At 39.0% G+C, this 19,195-nt stretch overlaps 1 protein-coding gene and 1 pseudogene across 17 annotated transcripts in view; both read right to left on the bottom strand.

Moving 5' to 3' along the window:
• Positions 1-1,773: 1,773 nt before the first annotated feature.
• Positions 1,774-19,195, bottom strand: part of SGIP1 (SH3-domain GRB2-like (endophilin) interacting protein 1) — a 226,394-nt gene continuing 208,972 nt past the window's right edge. For all 17 annotated transcript variants that reach the window (XM_015565995.1, XM_006766889.2, XM_015565994.1 and 14 more), the window contains 6 exons: positions 14,202-14,357; positions 12,095-12,227; positions 7,413-7,615; positions 6,268-6,332; positions 5,520-5,684; positions 1,774-4,498 (listed from right to left, as the gene is read on the bottom strand). In XM_015565995.1, the coding sequence (XP_015421481.1) occupies positions 4,476-4,498; positions 5,520-5,684; positions 6,268-6,332; positions 7,413-7,615; positions 12,095-12,227; positions 14,202-14,357 (745 nt within the window). In that variant the 3' untranslated portion in view covers positions 1,774-4,475. The remainder of the gene's footprint in view (positions 4,499-5,519; positions 5,685-6,267; positions 6,333-7,412; positions 7,616-12,094; positions 12,228-14,201; positions 14,358-19,195) is intronic.
• Positions 16,826-18,525, bottom strand: LOC102772115 (annotated as a pseudogene).

The raw sequence follows: 19,195 nt of genomic DNA, 5'->3' as shown, positions 1-19,195 counted from the left end.
TTGGGATGAACCACAGCTTGCAACCTCCCTACTGCTCCCTTTAAACTTTCAAGACTTTGAAGAAAAGGACAGAAACATGGAAATGAGAGAATGCATTTCAGGCCACTTTGAGACTGAGATAGCATAACAGGAGAGCTCTAAGGAAAAGAGGGATGTTCTTAGAAAAATCCACTTTATCTTTCTCCTTTTCAAGATTAGAAGAAAATTAAATGAGCTGAGTGAAAAAAACAAATTCACTAGAAAAAATGATATTCAAATTACAATTTAGTATTTAAAATTTGAAATAATGTCAGAGCCAAGAAGGACCTGAGAGATCTATTAGGGCAGTGATCCTCAAATCTTGGGTGCTTGTCAAAATATTTCTTTTTTAAAAAAATATATTTTTATTGATGTCAGAGAGGAAGGGAGAGGGAGAGAGAGACAGAAACATCAATGATGAGAGAGAGTCACTGATTGGCTGCCTCCTGCTGGGGATTGAGCCCACAACCCAGGCATATGCTCTTGACCAGAATGGAACCCGGTACCCTTCAGTCAGGAGGCCAATGCGCTATCCACTGAGCAAACTGGCTAGGGCTCAAAACACTTATTTTTAAACCCCATTTCTAGAGATTTCTTTATTTAATATACATTTTTTGGCACCTACTGTCTCTTACGCTCCAGGGATATAGTTGTGAGTAAGCCAAAATCATTGCCTTTTTAAAATAAATAACACAAGTGGTCCACATATCATATTTTGAGAAACACATTTTTCCTAACAATTTTGCTACTGGAATTATCCTGATTTTGATACTAATTTTTCATAGCACCTTTAATTTGGCATTCAAATAGAATATGTATAGTACAATCAAACAGAAGAGTTTATGTTCCAGAATGAGCAAGCAAAACAGGTCAGGGCTCCTTCTGCAGTCAAGATAACTGGGTTACTTCCAGTTGCTGTGTCTCTTTGGGCAAATTAGTGAATCTGTCTAGTCTTCAATGTCAGCATTTGTAAAAATAGGAATTCAAAAGAGTACCTACAATTTGGAGATTGATATAAGGATTAAATGAGCTAATAGCTATAGTGACTAGTACATGGTAAGCTCTCAAGTAAATATCAATTTTTATTGTATCTCAGTTAATTACTATGATTGTACAAGTGACCTTGTAAAGTCCCCCAAGGTGACCTATCTGAGTCAAGTAGAATCATGGAATTTCAGATGTGGAAGAAACTGTATAGATCATTGAGGTGTTGTTATGCTGTCGAAACAGTGCTGGGAGCCACGGGGTGGGGAACCCAGATTTAAACTGCTGGAGGAACTCCTGCATTGTTTGAGCTGTTTTGCCTAACAGGATTCCATGCACAATTCTAGTACAAAAAGTCCTGCTGCTAAGAAAAGCTTGAAAACCACTGGCAATCCCAATCCCTCACTGCAAAGAGGAGAAGCTGAAAAGAGCAGTGATTTGTCTAAGGTCACACAGAAGTCAGCGTCAGTGTAATGCAGTTACATTACTAGAACTGTGCGGGTTTCTTTGAAAAGAAGAAATGAAAATATGTTTAATTATGGCCTCGGACTATCTGTAGATAAAGGTGGAGTAAAAATACACAAAACATTCAGCATTCACTTGAAACCACTGGAATGTGGACTTTCTTCCTTTATAGGTAAAACAGATCCCCAAATACCATGCAGTGAATTCCCATTTTGGCTGTAGGTATAGAGAAGAATAGAGCTTTAAAAATAATTTAAAAATTTAATCTTTAGGAATTAGAAATTCCAATTATGATAAAATTCAGACTAATTCATAATGAGAATTTATTTTTAAAAATACCATGAAAATATGGAATTTATTTGAAAAGAAAAACATACTTTCCATTTTGCCAAAATAAAGCAGCATCATTCATACTTTCTATCTTGATAGAGCAGAACCTTTGTAACCATATTGCTCAGAACGTGATGTCCTGGTTAACAAAACCCTTTCTTTTCATTTTAACCCATAGTATTGAAAATGTTAATATGTACTAGCTCACGTTGTTCTGCTTTAGGGATTGATAATGAACCCGACTTAATGTTTCTTTTATAACAGAGACTCTTGTACTGTCTTGGATCATTTTTTCTGACATGAATTCTTAGTGCATAGTACAGTGGGTACAGGTGTAACAGGAGAATATAAACTACAAGAGTAAAAGAAAAACACCCAGACCTCCCTGATATGAGTTTGTTATTATTTAACCTATTTTCTGAACTGAAAGAGATATATTCTCTATTGAGATTCTGGTTATTCAAGGTTTAGTAACTCTGAAATCACTGACTTTCATTCTGTTTCACAAAGACTAATTAAGAGATCATAGGATATCTTCATTGTTCCAAATTTTAGTTCCTGGAAACATTTGAATAATGTTAGGGATTATTGTAATCTATGTTTTAAATTACATTTTTTACAATATCAACAAAATTATTCTTTTATTAACAAAAAGTCCTTGTGTTTAACTACCAATTCACTCCAGAACCAATTGAAATAAAATAAATATAAAGAGCAAGACATGAGAACAGTAATATTTACACATTTTAATATGCTTTGTGCTAATTTTCAATGTTTTTTCACAAACTGATTACTTTAAACACACTTTTATATTTATATGCTGGATAGTTCTCAGTTTTCTGCAGTTTATTTTCCATTGGTTTTAGTGTTTGGAATTTCCCTATGTTTCATATATTTAAAAATTTGCATTCTCTCTTTTGGTTTCAAAATCAAATAGCATATCTTTACATAAAAAGAGTATATTAGTTATTTGTTTAAAAAACTTCAACACAAGACTTGAGAAGCCAATTGAGAATATCCTTCAAATGCAAGGCAGCTCACTCTGAACATCCTCTGGGTAGCCAGCACTGATAGAGAAGTACAAACACCAATTTAGAAAGTTCCACTGTGAACTACTGCCAGTCACAATCTCATTTTAAGAGTAAGATTTAAAAACTTAAAGGGGCTCAAAATTCTTTGTCTAATATGAGTAAGTGTAAAGTAAAATTTAGCAACTAATGATAAATAAAACAACTTATAATTACAGTTATTTAACAGTATAACCTAGAACACGAATTTGCCTATGTTTAAAATAAGCTCTATGACTTGAAGGAAGACTTGTGTTTTCAGATCAGAATGAAGGAAGGTTTTATAACTGGGATCCCTGAAGAAGTGCTTCTCTATTCTGAATTCCCTCATCGTGAGACCCAACTGAGTACTTGAAGTTTGTATTGTACCTTGCAACAATAAAATAATAACATTTTTTATAACTCTTTTTGAGTCCCCCCCAGAATGGCAAAGATTTATAGTTTCATACAATGAATTTTATCTAAAAGGACTTTATTACACAATTATGTGGAGAGAACTTCTTTGATAAAGCTTATTTTTTTCCTTCCCAAATATTATAAATGATTGTGATTAAAATTCTCCTTCTGGATTTAAATAGGGGACAAACATTTTTTTCAGAGATTTTTGGTCTCAACATTTTGATTCCTATGGGTGAGGAGGAAGACGCATGGCACCGGTCTCCATGCTCAGTGGGAGGAACTCTCTGTTTAGAGTAACTGTGCAAAAGTTGCGAACCAGCTCAACTATGGAGAGTCTTGAAGTTTTAAAATCACAATTTTTGTTTTAGTCTGACTGGATTATTCAACAATCTCTACATTTGCGAAGCTGTAGAGAGAGAGGGGAAGTAGTTAAGACGTCAATATCTTCTTTACTTGATTATAATTTCATATACTTAAACTTTAAATATGAATTGCTTTCCCTTTATACACAAGTTATAAAAATAAGAGGCCCTGTTTACACAGTTTGCATTTTTATGAAATTTGCAGTTTGAAAAAAAAGCTTTTTTAAAAAGTGGTAATTAATGCTTTTCTTTGAATATGCTGTAACCTTAGAATGTTTTTCTGAAATAGTTTCTGAATTTAACTCACTAAACATTTGAAGATAGAATTTTTTATTTAGCACTAGAATAAAACATACTAAGAACTGAAAAAAAAAGTTTTTTTTTCTGGTTCCACTTAATTTCCTTTGTATGTGGCACCCCCTTTGTGATAGCTATCAATATTATATTTAAATTTTATATATTGACAAAATTCAACCTACCTCTGTAAGCGCTGTGCCATTCAACAGTACTACTATTAAATTTACATACCACAGATTAAATTACATCCATTTCAGGAGTGGTAAAATGCTAAAACTCAAGTGTCTAACTGCTTTACTGGAATGAGTACAATTTACAAATACAATAATTACATTTTGAAACCACAACAATATTACACCTAGAAGTAAATACTGTAGGACTGGTCATCATGGTATTGTGTGAGGGAAATCATTGCTGAAAAGTCGTGGGCATTTCCAGCAGATTTATCCCAAGTGCAGATTTTGATTTGTTTTCATCAAACCCAAACTGAAACCTGTTTCTCATACAACAGTTCTCCATTATGTGATCTTCTGAATCCTTGCACAAGATTTTATTAGTTGTCTGCCAAGTATTTTCCTGTAAAACAAAACAACATACCAGTAGGTTACCTACTATATAATAATCAATAAGGTGATTATTAAATGGCTAACATTTCTATTCCTCCTACATTAACCCTAGGAGCCAACTAATGCATATTTGATGGGTGAAATACTAATTATAAGACATCATATTTTTTGGGTTTTTCAATTTTCCAGACCAGCTAGTGGCCTATTCACATTTCCATATGTAAACATTTTTCACAAATTTGCGTTTTGCTCAGAATAGGTTGGGAGATTTGTTTCTGGATGTGAGAATCCATCTTATTTTAGGAAGAATTGCCATATAATTACTTTCCAATCTGGGTCATTTCTGAGAGTGAAAGGAGTGTAATTAGTAATTATATCATTAAAGCCGGCATAAAAACCAGAACTTATCCCAACAAATCATTGACAGGTATAGTCACCCCAGTACTGGGGAATTCCCTGCCAACAAAAGACCTTGTGTGCCCAAAACCCATCTCGCGGTCACATCGGCTCATGGGCAACAAGGACCGATCTCCGAGGTAGATTCCTTAAGGTTGCTGTTAAAGAGGGAGATGGAGCCTCTTAAATCCCAGCTAAGCCTGACAATCCCAGCTAAGCCTGACGAGTCTAAAATCTATGAAGATTGGAGAAGAAAAGTTTTCAGGTAAGAAATACATTCAAGGCAAATGACATTTACCTTGCTTGTCAATATAACAAAAGTAGGATTTACTTCATTAACCTCAGTATACACATCTATACAGTGGGAATGATTAATTAGTGCCACCTAAGAAACAGAGCCAGAGCCAGAGCCATGAGAAGTAGCCAGGGCTTTCCTAATTTCTAATTTCAGTCCACTGTCCAATTTGTCCTTCATTCAACAGTTGGTTTGCTTTCTAATTGAGATAGGAATTGAGGGCTGGGAGGGGAAAGAGGAGTAGAAAAAAGGTGAGGAAATCACAACCTTTTTCTTCGGAAGGAAGAGTTGCTGAGGCAACATTATTTTTGCAAATGAAACTCACAAGACACACACTCACCTGCGGCAAACCTTTTTTTGATGAGTGAAAATCGATAGCCTGCTCCAACAAGTTCAATGTCACAGCCGGAAAGGGTGCTTCCTTCACTTGTAAACTGCACAACCAATGGGGAAGGTTTGCTTGGGCCTTCAGATAACTGAAATCTTGCCAATAAAGAACCCACACCTATGAACAAAGTATTATATAATTACAAGACAATAGTCAACACCACATTCTGGGTTTAATTTTAGAAACTGTACTCAAAGTTAAATAAACAAAATCTAACTTATCAGAAAACAGTATATGTTCTAATATGGTGATAAGATTTATCATTAAATATGATGAGTGGCTCCTACTGCATGTAGATTCAAGTGTAATTCAGCCAAATAGTATTAAAAAATTTGGAAGTATGCTACTCAGAAGGCAATGTATTCTCCAACCTATGATTGATATCAGAGGAAAGTAAAAACCTATCTAAACTATCAGAGTGTGAGATCTGATACAGAGTGGAAATATGCCTAATTAAAAGCTTTTTTTTTTTAATGCTGAAAATATGATCTGTTTGATGTGGGTTTGAGGCAGAAAAGGGGAAGCAGAAGATTCACTGACGAATTACTTGCTTTTATTGGTTGAAATACACATGTGCCAAAATGAAGTGACATATTTTGCTTGCTTTTAGTATAAAGTGTAGTTTGATTAATAGTTACCTGATACCTGCAAATGATTTCAGCCTCAGATATTAAATAAAGTAAGCCTGTGATGACATTACCTCCATTTTCTGACTTCTGAGAAATATCGGGAATTTTCCACAATATTCTTTGTTGTTCAGCATTCCTAAAAATAAAATTGGTAAAAGACTTTTGCATTTGCAAAGTTTTTTGTTTAATAGATGCCCTATTTTTTCCAGATAGTGTTAATTTTTTTTAAAAAGGATTTTGAAGTTTTCAGCTACAATTTAAACATTATCTATCTGTTTATCTATCTATCCACATATAAATTCTCTCCTTTCCTGTTCCTTATTGTAACCGGCTACCACACTGTCGGATAGGTAAATATTTAGAGGACAATACGGTTAAGTTTTTTTTAAACACATCTACTGAAAGGATAGATGAGAAGGGTCAGTTCATCAGTTCTGGCCATTTACACTGGAGCTGTTACATGGCTGACATTCATTTTTTAAAAATGTTCCATTTTCTGCTTTTGACAATCACGTGGGAAACCCAGAACAGTTTTCCTAGGAGCGACCATTGGTACTCAGCGCCTATTCAGTCTCTGTTCACAGAGGCTACAAAGCGGAACCCTCCACTTCTCAGGCTCCCCTGTGTTTAGGGCCCTGGGTGCAGATTAGACTTCACCAGTCACATGCACTGCGTGAGCTCTGGAGAACAGGAGGGAGAGAGAGGCCTTTTCCTGCTGCTTTCTTGGCTGCTTTCTGCTGCCAGCAACCTGAGATGTGGGGATCCGACCGCAGCGCTCCAGCCCAGCCTGCAGTTTTGTGAGTGTTGAAAGGCAGTTAAGGCAGAGCTGGTAGGAACTTTCTCACCCTCCACCAGAGTGACAGTGGGTGTTCTTGAATTCAGTGGCTGCCCTGGCAGCCTCCTGATGTTCCTTCTTGGTTATGGCCGAGGCGAGCAGCTCCTCTGGCCGGCCGATGCTACGTCTTCCAGGAAACATTCCTGGAGAACCAGCTTCCAGCTTGTTTTTCTAGCACTTCCACCATGTACGTGTGGGCATCTAAATCCCTGTGCTAAACCATTTTCTGCTTAAAATAGCTGCGGTGGTTTCTGTTTCTTTCCCTGAACCTGACACACAGGCCTGCTGTGGTCTCCAGGAGGAAACAAATGCTAAGAAGTCTGGGGTCCCTCTGTCCAGAGGAGCTCTTTGGGGAAGCGGAAGGGGGTGGGGGCTCCTTACCAGACTGCCGGGGGGAGCACGGCCTGGAGCTTGGTTACTCCTCCGTCGATGGGGACCAGGAACTGCACATTGTTGAGGGCCACGGCGGTTGTCATTGCATCCGTATTGTATTTGTAATCTATGCGCAGGTCGGTGCTGGTGGGCTCACACCGCCAGTTCACGGCCAGGTTCAGAGGTGTGGACTGAATGCCCTGGGCAGACACCTTGCCAAATGACAGGAAAAGAGAATAGTTAAGGCTCCACCATTAATCAGGACAAGCCAGAAGCTAGGATTATCTCCCATAGGAATGTTCTTAGACATCAGCGTGCTGTTAGTGCCGCTCACAGAGGAGCTGTCAGTGAAAATCACCATGACGGGTGCCATGTGAGGGAGAGCTGGTGCTTTGGGGAAGTTGTTACAGATTAAAAAACAAAATCAATGATTAAACTCTCTAGTACTGTAGAGTTTAGAATATACTTTAGGTCAGGTAAGGAGGTGGTAGAGCACTGGTTAGGGGCTGAGGCCCAGGAGTTAGACAGGTCTGGATGTGAGTTCTCATTGCATTACAAGCTGAGTGATCTTGGACCAGTTACTAAACTTCTCTGTGCCTCACTTATATCCTCACCTGCCAAATGGGAATGATAACAACAATATTTACCCATGGAGTTGTCGGGCAGATTGAAGATGTTCATGGGAAACACTCAGCAAAGGGCCTGGCACAGAGTCAGTGACCAGTGCTTTAATTCATGTGCCCTATTGATATTCTTATCATATTTGCCCTTCACAACAAACCAGTGAGTTAGACAAAGGAGGTTATTGTTACTCTTTTCGGATGTGTCAAAATAAGGACTTGGTCCTCTAACCGGAAGTGCAGCATTCAGCTGTCTCCTGTCAATTCTAGTTAGAATCAACTGTGAGTCTGACCAAGGAAAATCCAGGTTTGAAGAATCAACTAAAATATATTTTACCTAAAGCCAATAATATAAACTTGAGTTTTAAAGGCCCAGAATGAAAAAATTCACAATGTTATTATTCCTTGATTGTTCAATGTGACAATGAATAGCTCTAGGAAATCCTCCTTTTCTAAGTACGCCACCCTGCAGCAGCGATGGGGTGGGTCTATGCCCTTGCAGTTTGATTCATGGAGTATGAGTTTTGCGGATTTTGAAGACCATAAACAGCCCTTTGTTGACTTGGCAAGCTCTGCACATATGGACACCATGGTGAAGCGGCCTGAGGCAGGAGTGGCTGCTGCAGAACCAAGCCCAGAAATGTGGTGGTGTTTTTTTAAATAAAATGACACGCATGGCTTTTGAGGACAATTTCAGTTAGATAATCATTATTATGGTTTTTTAAACTTTATTTTTAACAACACAATCCTCTGTAAATGAACTTTTACTTAAAAATCTACCAGTTAAGATAGATCAAAAGCGGTGTTTCTGCACTCTGTCCTCAGCAGTTCCAGCTTCATAGTGTGGTTCTATTCAGCCAGGTGCTGTGGCTAAGTGAGGGTGTGCCTCTGATTGTCCTTACTATTGGGGGATGATACTGGTGACCAGAAACTAAACATGCTGCAATTTGAGGGCAATCCCACAAAAAACACTAGTTGTGCCTCTCACCCAATTCCTTGCATAATTGAAAACAACACAATTCAACAAGAGATTTTTCAGAGCACACTTTAACACAGAACAACTGGCCTAGGGACATTTACATGTTCCAAAGTACTTTGAAATATAGTAAGCTCCTCATACAGCCCATAAAATATCTAGGTAGGAATCACTGTCATCTTTAATTGCAGATGAGGAAACTGAGGTCCAGGGAGATGAAGTGCCCAAGGTCAGTGGCCAGTAGGAAGGTGACTTAATTCCAGAATTCAGTTTCTTGCCAATGTTATACTTATACACTAAACTCATACTGCAATGGGTGAGTCTATCTATTTTCCAGGTTCACTTAATGACAAATATGAAGAATTTAAAAATTTTACAGGATTTAAAATTTCCAAAAAACTATTTTAATTTGAATTGAAAATGCATATGCAGGATTTGTAATGAAAGAAAACAACTACAGTTTTAGTTTTACCCTGGTGGGCATAAGAACCATGCATGTGCCCCAGAATTTAACTTCCTATTCAGGGAAAAATTACATTGGAATGTCTTTTTCTTAACTCCTTTAATTTCTCTCAGAATCTTAAAGCAATCACTAAATATGTTTAAATGCTTTGGGGAAAAGTTAAATGGAAATGCATTTTATATTATCTTTTTATAAATTTTTTTATTTTCTTGTTTAAATTATTACAAATAGTAGTACATATGTCTCCCCCCCTCCCCCCATTGACCTCCTCCTGGCCTCCCCTACTCCCTGGCACATGCCCTTACCCCACCCCTCCAGTGTCTTGTGTCCATTGGTTATGCTTATATGCATGCATATAAGTCCTTCGATTGATCTCTTATCGCCCCCCTCCACAACATTCCCAGCCTTCCCACTGTACTTTGACAGTCTTTTCGATGCTTCTCTGCCTATGTATCTATCTTTTTTGTTCATTAGGTTATAATGTTCTTTATTATCCATAAATGAATGAGATCATGTGGTATTTTTCTTTCACTGACTGGCTTATTTCACTTAGCATAATGCTCTCTAGTTCCATCCATGCTGTGGCAAATAGTAAGAATTCCTTCTTTTTTATAGCAGCGTAGTATTCCATTGTGTAGATGTGCCACAGTTTTCTAATCCATTCATTTGCTGATGGGCATTTAGGCTGTTTCCAAATCTTATTATCTTTTAATTATAAAAGTGATGAATTTCTGTCATGTTGTGTGTTTGTTTAATATTATCTATATATATATAAAAGACTAAGTGACTGGCCAACTGGCCGACCATTCAACTGACTAATAGCTATGATGCGCATTGACCACCAGGGGGCAGATGCTCAACGCAGGAGCAGAAGCCACAGGCATGGAAACATGGAACCGACTGACGAATCTCAGAACGAGGGGAGGAGGGGGAGGGCAGGAAGAGATTAACCAAAGATCTTGTATGCATTCTAGAGTCCCAGTGCATGAATTTGTACACCAGTGGGGTCCCTCGGCCTGGCCTGCGGGGATGGGGCCGAAACTGGCTCTCTGACATCCCCTGAGGGGTCCTGGATTGCGAGAGGGCACAGGCTAGGCTGAGGGACCCCCCCAGTGCACAAATCCATGCACTGGACCTCTAGTTGATAATAAGCTTAGATAATCCAATTCTTACAGAAAAAACATTCATTTGCATTTTTGTAAAATGTGCCATCATATATATACTTCACTTTCAATGGTTTCCTTATGATATTATGAGTGCTTTTCAACCTATAGGGTGCATTATAATCACTTGGAGAACTTGAAACAAATACAGATATCTGGGTCATACCCTAAACCAATTAAGTCAAAATCTCTGGGAGTTTCAGGGCCCAACAGATGTCTATGTCTATATCTGTGTCTATATCTCTATGTCTATTTCTATATTTTCAAGTAGATTTTAACGTAGATGACTATGTATATCCTATATAATAAAAAACCTAATATGCTAAGTGTCCAGTGGTCTGGTTGTCCATTCAACTGATCAAAGCGTAATATGGTAATTATATGCTAAGGCCGCTCAACTGCTCGCTATGGCGTGCACTGACCACGAGGGGGCAGACACTCAACACAGGAGCTGCCCCCTTGTGGTCATTGCGCTCCCACAGGGGGAGCACCACTCAGCCAGAAGCCCTGAGCCAGGCTCATGGCTGGCGAGCGCAGTGGCCGTGGCAGGAGCCTCTCCCACCTCCATAGCAGTTGGACATCACCCGAAGGCTCCCAGACTGTGAGAGGGTGCAGGCTGGGCTGAGGGCCACCCCTTCCCCCCAACTGCACCAATTTCGTGCACCAGGCCTCAAGTCTATATATACTAGTAATTAGCACAAGTTCAGAACTAGTATTCATTTACAAATTCTCTGGTGATTATAGAGTTATGTTTAAGATGCACCAATTTCTAGTAAAATACAACTTTAAAAATAATATTTTTCCCCATCTTAAGAAAAATAATATAAACATATTTAATCACAAAAATTATAATACATTAAAGATAACCTAGGTGATCAAGTGGCTGGGAATCAATAGGGTACTCAGGCTATACAGAATCCTGGTTTGAAAGCTTATTTACTAAGCCAGTAATTTGGGAGGAGGGCAATCCTGGACAGAAAAAGAAAATTCTTTTATACTATATTGTGTTGTACCAACCAGTCTTTTAATATCAAATTATTTCTTACCATGAATTTTACTAGAATTTATTTCATAGGACTACCACATTAGAAAAAAAAACCACCAGTCTACTTACATTTAATAATTTAAAATAAGAGTTTTTAATACAGTAATGTTCTTAACAAAATACAGTGAACAAGTTTATCAATATTTATAATATTCACTGATGTAATTTTCTGCAACTTCATTCTGTGGCATGTTTTTCTAATTAAATAAAATATTTTACTTGTAAGTTTAAACTAAGAATATGTATGAATATTCTTGTCACTATGTCTGCAAGCAGTTTTTTAAACTTTCTATTTGGTTATAATTATAGCTTTTAAATAATATTAAAAGAAATGTTATTTTATTTACTTTTATTTAATGCTAGGTATGTTAGAATATACATTTGTAATGTAAAAACCACCCCCTGGCGATATAAATAGGCTTACCTGATATTTAAGCATGTCCACATTATAATATGTAGCCTGGGGTTTTTGTTCAGACACTTTCTTTAGGTGAGTCATCAAATTTGGCATGTTTACCCAGAATTCCTTGCTATTGGCATCACTTTGGGTATTATCGCTATTCAATTGGGAAGAAAAAAATGATTATCATCTTGACATAAAGAATCATCTTAGCAAACTGCATCTGATTTCTACATCCATCTTTGACAATTTGTAGATTATATTATTAACAGTAGTATGGTTTCAATTCAATTGCAGTTCTAAATGGTATTAAGTTAATAGATTAATACCCATAGGGAGGCATTATTGTAGTTTTATAAATCTCAGGGAGTACCCAGTAATATTAACCATTCATAATGATAATTGGTTGCTTTGAAGAGTGAATTATTTATTAATCCAAACTTAATAGCTCTTTCTACATCACCAGTTTCCTCTGACTTAGACAGTTGTTAAAGCAATCAAATAGCTGAGTTTATTGGTTTTCTTTTTTTTCTTTTTTGGTATTGACTTGAACAGTAGTTTCTCAGAAATTACTGAGTTAAATTTTTGGCCAAATGTCTTTGTCGCCAACTGCGGAAAAAAGCGTGATACTAGAATTACCACGCTACCTTTTTAGCATTCACAATATATCACCTAAGAGCATCTAAGTCATAAAAAAGTCACTGTTCTTACAAGATGACCCTGGAATTTAAATGATAGTTACCATGGTAGTTACAATAGACAAGCACAGTCTTGATGAACTGAGGAGTTTGTATTCTTATGAGAAGCATTAGCTTTGCTCAGGTGCCTGCCCACAGGTGACCCACCTGATATATCTTGAAAATGCTCTTCTCAATGACAAAAAAGTCACATAAGAGTGTGAAAAGCATTTGCTCACTTCCCACATAATGAGGAAACTGAGAACCCAAGTGACTCAGAAACTGGACATACAACTCAAGTTTAATGACATTTCACTTTCAGAATATTCTACATCAAACAGTAGATATAATTTTCTGAGCACCTATTATGTGCTAGGCACTCTATTAACATTTCATTAAAATCTATCTGCAAAGGAAGAATTCTCTTCCTTTTTAAGGATGGGCAAATGTTATAAAAGAGAAAATTAGAGATTAAGAAGACAGAAGAGTGGCAGTGATGATGTCATAAAGGCAGGTCACAAGTCAGCTGGCAGAAGTCTAACAAGTCAGAACAGCTCAGTCAAAAAAACATCAGAGCCTTAAAACTGCTACTGTTCTGTTGAGAGGGAGTAGTTTGGGGGTGGTGGGGAGCCAAGTCTCAGCATGGGCTATGCGGTTCTGCGGGGCCCTGGTCTGGGTTGTTGCTATATGGGTCGGGGCATGTAGGAAGAGAATCCTGGCCTCCTCCGAGACTTTGCCTCTAATCAAGCTGAGGTAAAGATGCTGATTCAGGCTGTTTACTAGTAAAGTGTTATTATCTAAAAACATTCAAGTTACCTAGAGCTTCCAGAGCTGTAGCCACACAGCAAGGCAGCAGATAGTAATGGAGGGTCAGCAAAATTAAGTAATTTGCTTAAGTTGGAATAGCTAATAGGTAAGAGAATCAGGATTCCAGCCCAGGTCAGTGTTATTGTAGGTCATACTTTCACACTATACCAAACAGAGGCACTCAGTTACTACCCAGCAATGTCGATATAATTATGTTTCACAGAAAAGGTTTTCATGTTCATGTGAAGAGTAACGCACAATTCAAATATCGTTTGACCTCAAAGATGCTACTATAACAGCTTATTCCTTTTATTGGGTTCATTTTCCACCATCCTTAGCCATTGTCTACTGATGATAAGTAAAATGGACAATAAATAAATTGTCACTAATACAGATTTTATTACTCTAAATCTCTCTCCAGCCACCTGAGATATTTGGCCATTAAAATATGTATGTGCACAGATGTACAGTCAATCACAAAAAACTTGGACAGCTGTAAAAGTTCTGAGTTTGAATCTACACACATATCTGAACAGCAGTAATTGCTTTACAGTGTTACTTCCTTGCTAAGGTTTATCCCTCCCTTATCTGAGAATGAAGTGCTAAGTTACACATATCTCTAAAAAAATTGTGCAAAATATATTTACCAGCAGAGAAGTTGGGGATTTGGCAGGACGTGTTCTAACCTGCTGAAATTTATCACCCGGAAAGTCAGGGCAGCTGGCGATGGGTTGTTGGCAAAGTGTCTGGTGATGCCGGCAGGGAAGGACAACACCATTTCTCCAGTAATCTTCACGATACATCTGGCATATCAAAACACACGAGAGGAAAGAGAGGAAGCACAGATCAGTATGCTGTGAATCAAAACAGTTGTGAAAAAGAACAGGTTTATGAACAGATGAAAGGTAAGCTCTTGCAACTCCTCTCAATAGAAATCATTTCTAAGACTCAATGGTTTGTTTTAACACTTATCCAAAAAAGAGAGTGGCGATTCCACTGAATGTCTTTTTAAACTGGAAGAAGAAAAGTACAGCTTTTCTTTTGTAGAAAAGTCTACATGTTCTCCTCACAAATAGAACCATCTTATTTTGGTGGTTCTCTCTCTCTGATTTCTGAAGTTTTGACAGCATAGTTAAAGATATTAAATTGCACAATGTTATCACATTATTCACTGGGACTTATTTTAGTTCTCTGAGGGACATGATTGATGCATTCAGCATGTTCTTTCATGTACCCTTGAGGTAAACTTAAGCTTCCAACGTAACAAATCTGCATACCATTAACTTGTCTACTTGGTTGAAATTGTTACATCAGTTAACACATGAGTTCACACAGTAGGATGATAATTTGGAAGGAAGAATTTCTTTTTTTAAAGGCCTTAATTGAGGTATAATTGACATATAATTATATATAAACTAGGGGCCAGTGTACAAATTTGTGCACCTTGAAAGGAACTGTGGGCCGCGAGGCTGCATCTTTGTGCCCCTACCCAGCCCCTCCTGCCGCACAACCCCCGGTCCTCTGTCTGCCAGCAGCCCTGCTCCTGCCTCCACTGCTCCTACGTGCCGATGGGACGAGAGCCAGGCACTGGCAGCAGGTGTGAGTGGCGGCTCTGGTGTCAGGTGTGGGCGTGAGCAGGGCTGGTGCCGGGCACCAGCAGTGGGTGCGAGCAGTGGCTCTGGTGCCAGCTGCGGGAGCAAGTGGGGCTGGCGCCAGCAGCAGGTCTGCCTGCTGGGCAGGACCACGGAGCGCGGGAGCAAAGAATTTTCAGTAACCACCAGAGGCTCGCCTTGATGACAGCGACCGGCATCCCGTCTTGGTCTGGCGCCCTTACTCACCTGCTCCACTATCCCACTGCAGCCAATGGCTGCCATGTTCTCTGTGCGCCCTCTGGTGGTCAATGCACATCATAGCGACCGACTGTTCCGTTGTTTGGTTGTTCCACTGTTTGGTCTATTTGCATATTAGCCTTTTATTATACAGGATGCACATTTATGGTATAATATTCCATAATTTTTGACATAGTATACACCTATGAAACCCTCACACATTCTAGATAATGAACATATCCAACATCCCTACATATTTTCCCATGAATCTCTGTATCCCTCTTTCCTGCTCTTCTCCATCCTTCCATTCCTCGTCCTTAGGAAGTTGCTAATACGCTTTCCAATATTATACACTAGTTTGCACTTTCTAGAATTTTATATAAACTGAATCAGAAAGCATGTGATTTTTTTTTGATCTGGCTTCTTCCACTCAGCATAATTATTTTGAGTGTCATTCACGTGGTGTGACCATCAATAGTTCCTGACTTATAATTGCTAGGTAGCATATGGATGTACCATAGGGTTTTAAAAAAACCCATTCACCTTTAAATACTTGAGTTCTTTCCAGTTTTGTCCTCTTACAAATAAAGCTGTGATGAATATGTGTGAGTCGCTAAATGGATATCTGCTCTCATTTCTCTTGGATACATACACAGGAGTGGAATCACTGGATCACATGGCAGGTGCACCTTCAACTTTTTAAGAAACTGACAAACTGTTTTCTAACATAGAAAATACAGCTGTATATGAGTTTCAGCTCTACACATGCTCACCAACACTGGCTAGGGTCTGTCTTTGTAATTTCTGCCATTTTAATGAGTGATCAGTGGCATCTCACTGTGGCTTTACTTTCATTTCCCTAATGGCCAATGAACTTAATCAGCTTTTCATGTGCTTTTCTGTTATCAGTTAACTACTTTGGTGAAGTACCTGCTCAAATTTTCTGCCAAGTTTTTAATTTGAATTTCATGTTCTTTTATAAGTTCTTTATACATTCTTGGATACAAATCACTTATCAGATACATGCTTTGCAAAGATTCCTCCACTCCCCCTTCATTCCCCTCCCCCTCCATTTGTGGCTTGTTTTCTTATTCTTTCTCTTAAGAGTACCTTTGAAAATAAGTTTTAATTTGTCAATTTATTTTTTACAGGTTGTAGCTAATAAATTTATTCTTTGAGGGGCCTATCTTTGCCAAATACAAGTAACAGAAATTTTCCCTATATTTTCTTCTAGAAGTTTCTTATTTTTACATTTCGCTTTATAACATATATTTCAGTCAATTTTTGTATAATATGTGAAGTATGGATCCAGGTTCACTTTTTTTTTAACACTTAGAATATTTCATTGACTTTAGGTCAGCAGGGAACAATTACCTGCAATTTAAACTTTTTAAGATATTTCACCTCATTGAAAACCAAGACAAATATTACATTATAGATGTGGGACTTCCATGTGTTTGCTGCTCTGGGTTGAGAAAATGTCCATCTCTTTCCTACAATGTGTTTCAGGTTTACAGCTCACCAACAAAAGGTGTATGCCCCAAATTTCCACTTGCTGCCATTGCCTTCTGGCCAGAAATAAACTTCTTGGTAGCATTTATGAAATCAGCGTCAGCTATTGAGCCAATCCGCTGAGGGCCTGTGAACGGTGGCACATACGAGCCAGCAGCGAGAGCCTGAGGCCCAACTTCATCCAGGAAGCCTTCAGAAGACTCCACTGACAATAGGTACCCAGCTTTCAGCCTGTTCTTGGCAGCCTGGACATCTGGGCTGGAAAGGTTTCCTTGAGCAATTGCTTTGACTTGGTTGCAGGCAGCCTTGATAACATCTCCAGCAGCTGCAGCCTACAAAATACTATAAATCCCAAAGAGTCCAGAATCCAAGTAACTGGCATTAAAAGCAGAAACATCAAATGGCTAGTAAGTTCCCTTGGCAACTAATGAGGGCTGATGGCATTGCTGCCCCGCTTGACATGTGGTCCGGCGCTGAGGACACGCTGGAGAATGCTAAATGCATTTGCTTCTGCACTTCCTATGGCAGCACTTCCTGCTACAAAGGCAGCATGAATGAGACTGTCTCCATTCTGCTCTCGAATTTCACCTCCATGTATCTGGCCTTTGCACCTGATAAACCAAGCCCACCCCTCATGTTCAGAAACCGTTCAGCAACTTGCTTCAGAACAGGATGACTCACACCAAGTCCCACCAAAGCCATTCTTGCACTTGTAAAATGGTTCTGAACGTAGTGATGTAACTCATCTGGTGTCACTTTTCCAATCCTATAATCAGGACAATACAAGGAGTTAGCCAAGGCATTTTGGTAGGCTGCAGCATGCAGATTTCCAATGATATCAGCCTGTGTGTTCTGAAGTGCCGCAGCATTGTCAATCCTCAGCTGAGACCGAAGGGCAGCCACCTCCCGATGATGAAATTCTGGTGCTGTGGTGACACTGAGCAGCAACTCCATTAGAATTTCCATGTCATCCCGCAGGCATTCCACAGCGTAGCCATGTTTTCCCTTGTTGAAGTCACAATTTACCACCAACAGCTTCAATTCCACGGGTTATCTGAAAAGATGATGGATGCTCCTTTTGTAGTCAGACTGGATGCACGACAAAGCAAATGAGAGGCTCCTCAGTTGTGAGAGTCCTCGTACCCACTGCCTGCTTTAATGAGCAAACCCATTCTCTCTTTTAAAATATTTTATTGATTTTTTACAGAGAGGAAGGGAGAGGGATAGAGAGTTAGAAACATCGATGAGAGAGAAACATTGATCAGTTGCCTCCTGCACACTCCCCACTGGGGATGTGTCCACAACCAAGGTACATGCCCTTCACTGGAATCGAACCTGGGACCCTTTAGTCCGCAGGCTGAGACTCTATCCACTGAGTCAAACCAGTCAGGGCGAGCAAACCCATTCTTGATGCAGGAGCACAGTCTTCCAGAGATGCAATCACTAAACTATTTGGTAATTTGGTAAATTTCGAGGTCCTGGGGATGTGCAGGCACTCCTGCAGGGGCAGGCATGGCTTTCACTTTGGGAGCAACTTTGAGGGAATAAAATCTCTTGAAAGACTTGGTTCTGCTTTGCAGTTTCATGGCCCCAAATTCCTCTGACCCACGGTCACCGTGGCTGAAAGGAGAGAAAGGTAGTGGCCGACCCAGGATCACTTTGAGTGTGTGGATATGGACATCTAATTGTTCTAGCACCACCTGCTCAGAAAAGACAGTTCTTTCTTCACTGAATTTCTCCAGTTGGCAATTTTGTTGAAGTTCAGATGTCCCTATATGTGTAGACCTATTTCTGGATTCTCTATTCTGTTCCATTGATCTATTTTGTCTGTCCTTACACCAACACCACACTGTCTTTATACTATGGGTTTATTATAGACATCAAGTCGTGTTAGTCCACCAAATTTATGCTTCTTTTTCAGAGTTGTTTTGGCTATAGTTAGGCCTTTTGCATTTCCATATGAAATTTAGAATTACTGTGTCAACTTCCGCATAAAATCAACGTAGCTCCAATTCACCTTTTACTGCCTGCTCTGAAAAAAATTATAATGGGCCCTTTATGTTTTTTCTTTGCCAACAGGCACCATGTTAATCTTTGTCGTTAGAGGGCGCTGGAAAGACACTGCAGGAGGTGGGATTTTCCTCCTGGTTTCAGTGTGATTGCTAGGCGGGCTCCTGCAGTATACAAGGCCTATCTAGTGCCAGTTGCCCGCAGTGCATGTGGCTCCCCCATGCATGGGTATTGCAGCCCCTGTGGCTTTGCTAGTGCCCCGTAGCACAGCAGCTTCCCTAGCGTCTGAA

This window comes from Myotis davidii, unplaced genomic scaffold (genome assembly GCF_000327345.1).
Source record: "Myotis davidii unplaced genomic scaffold, ASM32734v1 scaffold122, whole genome shotgun sequence".
In the NCBI taxonomy this organism is placed as follows: Eukaryota; Metazoa; Chordata; class Mammalia; order Chiroptera; family Vespertilionidae; genus Myotis; species Myotis davidii.
Note: the sequence above shows the minus strand (reverse complement) of the source record. Positions and strands in the feature narration are given on the sequence as shown.